The following is a 6,000-nucleotide window of genomic DNA, read 5'->3' as shown; positions in this document are numbered from 1 at the left end:
CCGTGCCCGCTGGGGCGGGGCCGTGCCCGCTGGGGCGGGGCCGTGCCCGCTGGGGCGGGGCCGTGCCCGCTGGGGCGGGGCTGTGCCCGCTGGGGCGGGGCTTCGCTGCCGGTACCGCGCCCCGCCCACCCCCTGCCCGCTGGAGCCCGCGGGCGCCCTCTGGCGTGCCGGCCCCTTCGCGCACCACTCGGGACCCGCACCCGCCCCGGCTGATCCGCCGGGCACCCAGCTCCATCCACCGCCCTCCCCTCCCCGCCCCGCTCTCTCCAGCAGCACGTACCTGATAGTACCCGAACTGCCCCTGCTGCCGCCGCCTCCTCACCCAGTAGTAGGCGACGCCGGCACCCGCAGCCAGCACCARCGCGAAGCACAGCGCTGACAACGTCCCCGTGGCCACAGAGCTCGACCCCTGAGCCGCACCGTTCACCTGTGCCGAAAACAGCAGCGCCGTCACTGCGCTGTCMCGGCACRGCAATGGCACTGCCCCGGCTGCTGSTCCCCAGTGGGACCGTGGGCAGCCCTCCCAAAATGAGCCACACCAGAGAGCACAGGACAAGGCCAGTTCTTGCGGTGACTGTCAAGTCATTCCTGTTCCCAGGCCCTGTTCGTGTCCCAGACTCACCTGGCCAAGGTGAASGACAGGTGGGATCCTTAGTGGCTCTGCTATCACGTGAATGATGCCATTGAAAGCTACGATGTCCCACTCCACAATCATCGTGTCATTGATCCTTTTGGCGTCCTACAGCACAGGACACAGATAATGTCACCTGCCTAGAAAGGCTCCCCATCATTCCCTGTCTCAAAAGAGATGTGGTGAAAACTTGTGGGCTTTTTTTGCCCTCTGCCAAAGCTAAACCTACTGAGTGCTCTGTACTGTTGCTYGCTGGGAGGTCTGATACATGGAGGTCGTATCCTGACTGGGATGGGATGATSGTGCCCGTCGTGAGGTTGAAGCTGAAGAGGACGACATTGCTGGACGACACGTGGAGCTTCAGTTCTTCTCCTGTCAGCGTCTGAATRAGCATCAGTGCACAGGGGTGAGAAATGGATGACCTGGTTTCTCCCCTTCCCTGCTGCTCCMCCAGCCCCATCCAGACTCTCCATGGCCACAACAGCTCAATTCATGGACAACATGGCACACAATGATTGTGCAGAGCAGGGGGAATTTGCCACCCTTAGGATTGTCACACCTCAGCTGGAGAAGCTCTGAGCATCCTGACCTGACCTCTATGGCTCGTCTGAGGGAGTTGTTCAACTAAAGACCTCCATTGATCTCATCTGGCCCACATTCCTCCTTCTCCCCCAGACTGTTTCACACCATCCTGCCAGCTTTGGTGACACTTGCTCTCCTCTGGGGCTCTGATAGTTCATCCCTGTTTGCTTACCTCATTGTCTGCAAAGCCCGAATTCAGAGGGACAAAGAGAGTTTTGGGAGCAGAGACATCAGACAAATACATGAAAAGATCCAGTCCTTCTTCTGTCTCATTGGCGAAATTGAGCAACATCTGGAAGAGATGGGAGATCTTCGCCATCAGTATATTGCTGGCAGCACAACGCTGTTACCTTCCCCCCATCAGGAACTCTCCAGCCCTGGAAAGAAAGCCCCTCTCTGTGTTTGTACCCTGCACACAGACCCAACTCCACCTCCTCCCTCCCTCTGCCTTGCTGCTCCTGCAGAAGAGCATCGCTTACGGAATAGAAGGTGGAGAAGCGGTCCTGGTCTGCGAGYACATCGGGGAGTTTCCCCCTGCACCAGTACCCATCTCCCACAAACCCATCAGGACAGGCGCAGGTCAGATCTGCAAAGGAACACCAGGGTGTGATTGGACTCACCAGTGCTGGCTGCACCAACCACCTTTGGATTTCTGGACATGTGGGCATGGCAAGAGGGGGTGTGCCCACATGCCCTTATGCTCCAGAACAGYTCCTGCCTCCTGCCCTGACACAGCTCTCGTGCCCACCAGGAAATGTGCTGGCACCACTCACCCTTCTCCCGGTAGCAGAACGCATCCCAGGTCTCACTGAGGTTGCTCCGGGAGCCATAGTCCACAATGCCCACACGGCTGGACCCACAGCTGGGGTTGGGGTAGGCTGTGGGGTATCCAGCTGTGCCATTGTCCAGCCAACCCACCAAGCACAGATGGAATCCCATCTAGAAGAGGAAAATGAATGATTAAATTAAAAATACCTCTGTCCCAGGTTTTCTGCCCCAATGGAAATTTCCATTGTCCTTTATCCAACATGCCCCCACCACCTGAAGTGTTGGGCACAGTCACAAGTCCCATCCCAGTGTGACCAGCAAGACCCACCAGCCCTCCCGTTTCATGGCTGTACAGGGAGCAAACAGGGCCTGGCTAAGGGGATGAGAGGTTACCCACCCACACATCACCCCTGGGCTGGGCCCCAAGAGAAGCACAGCCTGTCCCAGCCCCACAAGGGGACAGAGCCACCCCTGGCCTGACCTGCTGCGCTGCCGAGAGCTGCTGGAATGTGGCCAGGGAAGCGCCTTCTGCAGCACAGGCTGCCTGAGCCTGCTCATAAGTGAAGTCGTACTTTTTTCGGGGTGACTGCAGATGGAACACGCCCATAGTCTTATCTGCAAAATACCAAGGCCCGGGAGCATCAGTACAGGACACACTGAGCCACCTCCCTGGGCAGCCATGTGGGTCCCTGTGCCAAGGAGGGTGGGATGTGGACAAGGCACAGGTGAGGGAGAGGTTTCCTCTGAGCTTCTCGCCTTCCTCTGGTCCCACCAGAGGCCATCTCACCTCACATGGGAACAGACAAGGACGGCTCATCCTCCCCATATGACATGTGGGGAAAAGAGGAATGTCAAAACCACACCAAGCTACAGCAATGAGTCCCTGTGCCCTTGGCCATCCCACCCTCCAGCTTTCCTGAGAAGAGCTCCAGGCCAAAGGTGAAGGATGAGGGAATGTGCCCACCAGGTCTCTCTGTGGAACATCATCTCTGGCACTGTGGGGTTAAGCRCACTCACCATGGAAGTGCAGGTCAGTGCAGATGGCCTCCCGGTGGCACTGCCCATTGTCCTCCAGGCACCGATCTATGGGGGGCACGACCTCTTCCAGGCACTGGATCCCATCCCCGACGTAGCCCTGCTTGCACTCGCAGCGCCGCTCGTTCTGCAGCACAATGGAAGGGTGGCATTGCGTGAGTGCAAACACACAGATGCCAGCTGGGGATCCTTGTAYCCCTGAAGATGGGGATGAGCCTTCAGAATGCCTCTACAGCCTGCCAAGACTATGACAGAGCTGTGAAAGGCCACGTGGCCTGTCCTACCCCCACAGCCAGGCAATGTCACATTGACATCCTTGGCACATGCTGTTTGAGCTTTGAGGATTGTCCATGACTCTTGCACTACACCACACTCCCAGTCCCATCTTCCAGCCTGCAGTGATCAGCTTTGGCKCCTCTGCAAAACTGGTCGGCATTGTCCTTGAAGGACCATCCAGAATAGCTCAGGAATGACACAACTGATACAGCTTCTGCCCCTTAGAGGAGTGGGGGACAACGGCCTCAGCATAACAACCCCAGGACCAGCAGAGCAGCACAGCCCCTGCCTGGTGGTAAGGACCCGCAGGATGAGTGCAGTATGTGAGGAGGGGCAGGGAGGGGACTGCAGCAGGACTGGACACTGTCACATGGCTGTCCTCCAGCAGCCTGGGTGTGCCAGGGCAGCTAGCTGGGCTGCTCTCCCACACACACGGGTGTCCCCGGCCCCAGGGCCCGCACTCACCGGGCCGGTGCTGATGCACAGGGCGTGCTGGCTGCAGTCCCCGTTCCTGCCGTCGGCACAGCGGTCGATGGGCTCGCAGATGTAGCCGTCACCTCTGTAGCCGGGGGCGCAGGCACAGGACACGTTCACRCCCGTCTGTGAGCACTGAGCGTGCCTGGCACAGCCCCCGTTGTCCTGGCTGCACATGTCGATCACTGCAGGGGCAAGTGCTGGGTTAACTAAAACACCTCGCGAGGTGTCCAGGGGACCAGCCTGGCTGTCCTGCCAGTTGTCACCCGACATGGCCATCGGGAGATGGTCACCCGTTCCCGTGCCCTGCTGTCCGCTCCCCCCGCCCAGCCCAGCCCAGCCCAGCCCCCGGCGCTGCCCCACCTGAGCACGTTCTCCCGTCCCCCTCGTAGTGCAGGTCGCACTCGCACAGGTTCCCGGCGCGGCAAACGGCCTGGGCGTGGCACGGCGGAGAGCAGCTGGGTGTCACCACTGAAAGCACACACCCGGCTCACGGTGACCCAGGGCTGTGACACGGGCACAGCTGCCACCCCACCAGCAGCCTCTGCCCCGTGCTCGCAGCTCTCCCCTCCCCCTGTTCTCCCCTGCAGGTGCCTTGCCCAAACACAGAGGTTTGTTACTCTATCAAATACACCTCAGACCTTCACCTCAGCCTCAAGCTCTCCTTGGAGCACCTCTGAGCTCAGGAACTTGCTCATCATACAGCAGTTTTTCTCCTCTGCCCAGTCCTCACCACCCCAACCCTTGTGAAATTCAACAGTGTGAGCTGGATCTCAGGATGAGCCTCACAACTGAGAGCTCCTTTTAGGAGATATTTCTGAACAGCTGCTTCAACTACCCAGCTCCTGSGAAGGCACCATGTGGCAGCAGGTCCCAGGGAATGGCTTAGCATGCCTCACCCAGTCTGGTTTCACAGCGGTCCCCAGTCCAGCCCTCGGCACAGAAGCAGAAGCCGTCGCCGTGCAGGCCCCCATTGCACACACCGTGCTCAGTACAGCTGCACTCTGTGGGARTGGACAAACACACCATTTGTGCCTTGGTGGAAAGGTTCTGGGACAGCCATGTGGCAGCAGCTTGGCACTGTGGGCATGTGTGGAGGGGGCACAGCAGCCCAACACATCCCTTCCTGCCACTGCCACCCCTGGCCCCTGTCACACACACCCTTGACTGAGAAGAGAAGCCTCTGCACCCACAAACCCCCATCACTCCTCTCCCCAGGGCATTTCTGGAATGTGTTTCTCAYGCTGAAACATTCCTGAAGACCCCGTAAGGTCCAGTTTGGGATGGGAGGATGGAAGACTCTCTTTTCCTTCCCTTTGCTTTTGTCTCACACGAGCACAGGTCCCTGCTGAGYGTGTCCAGGAGATGCTCTATCTGCACAGTGTTCATCACAACTTCAGTGTGCCCACAGCACAGTGAAATACTTTCTCCCAACCTGGGGCCCTCAGCTGTGCTTGATGAACCAGGAGGGGTCTTTCACCCTGTGTCTTTCAGCCGTGGGCTGACAGGGGGTCAGGCCATCCCCCCCTCTCCTGCAGCACCCTGTGCCACATTCCCCGCCCGGCACAGCCACTCCGCGCTCTGCCATGCCCTGCGGTACCTCKGCACTCGGGGCCGTATCTGCCGGGCGCGCACAGCTCGCAGCCCGTCCCGATGAACGCCTGGCTGCAGTTGCAGATCCCCGAGCCGCCGATTTTGTCATCGCAGGTCCCACGGTTGTTGCACGGCGCCTCCAGCCCTCCTGGGCACGCTGTAAATGGGGCACCTTAGTGAAGCTGTGGTGACAAAGGGACCCGGTGCTGGAGGGGAGCCACCCACTGCCACCCCCTGCCACCCCACAGACCCCGCACACACCGGGTGCCYCCTGAGCTGCTGCTTAGACAGCTCAGCAGTCTGGGGAGTGAGTGCTAGGAACATCCCGTGACAGGAAAACTTAGGAATGGGGGCAACGGGGACAAATTTGGCACAGCTTCTAGCTTGGGAAGAGCCCCAGCTGTGATGTGCTGGGTCTGGGCTGACCCACCCCACGCCAACAGCAGACTCACCCAAGGATGTGAAAGTGAGAGCACTGGCTATATCTGGGGGTGAGTGACATGTGTGACAGCCACTCCCAGCAGMCCTGTGCCCAGGGCTCTTCAGCGAGACAAGACATTCTCCAAGGAAAGGGAACTCCCTGATATAATCCCAGRGGATTGTTCCCTGCACCCTTCACAGGCTGGGGCTCCCGCACGGGG

General features: G+C 59.5%; 1 protein-coding gene across 1 annotated transcript in view; it reads right to left on the bottom strand.

Annotated features, from left to right (window-relative positions):
• The window catches only part of STAB1 (stabilin 1), a 53,048-nt gene that overhangs the window by 1,870 nt on the left and 45,178 nt on the right, over positions 1–6,000 (bottom strand). Inside the window, exons 56-67 of the mRNA XM_057374771.1 lie at positions 5,367–5,516; positions 4,666–4,770; positions 4,130–4,237; positions 3,758–3,951; positions 2,999–3,143; positions 2,463–2,596; positions 1,987–2,152; positions 1,693–1,799; positions 1,386–1,505; positions 861–1,013; positions 623–739; positions 281–427 (exon numbers count right to left, since the gene is read on the bottom strand). Coding sequence (XP_057230754.1) covers positions 281–427; positions 623–739; positions 861–1,013; positions 1,386–1,505; positions 1,693–1,799; positions 1,987–2,152; positions 2,463–2,596; positions 2,999–3,143; positions 3,758–3,951; positions 4,130–4,237; positions 4,666–4,770; positions 5,367–5,516 — 1,646 coding nt within the window. The remainder of the gene's footprint in view (positions 1–280; positions 428–622; positions 740–860; positions 1,014–1,385; positions 1,506–1,692; positions 1,800–1,986; positions 2,153–2,462; positions 2,597–2,998; positions 3,144–3,757; positions 3,952–4,129; positions 4,238–4,665; positions 4,771–5,366; positions 5,517–6,000) is intronic.

Source organism: Malurus melanocephalus, unplaced genomic scaffold, assembly GCF_030028575.1.
Source record: "Malurus melanocephalus ecotype Western Australia unplaced genomic scaffold, MMel_1.1 scaffold_233, whole genome shotgun sequence".
Lineage (NCBI taxonomy): Eukaryota > Metazoa > Chordata > Aves > Passeriformes > Maluridae > Malurus > Malurus melanocephalus.
The sequence above is the reverse complement of the archived record's forward strand: the minus strand, read 5'-3'. Positions and strand labels throughout refer to the sequence as shown.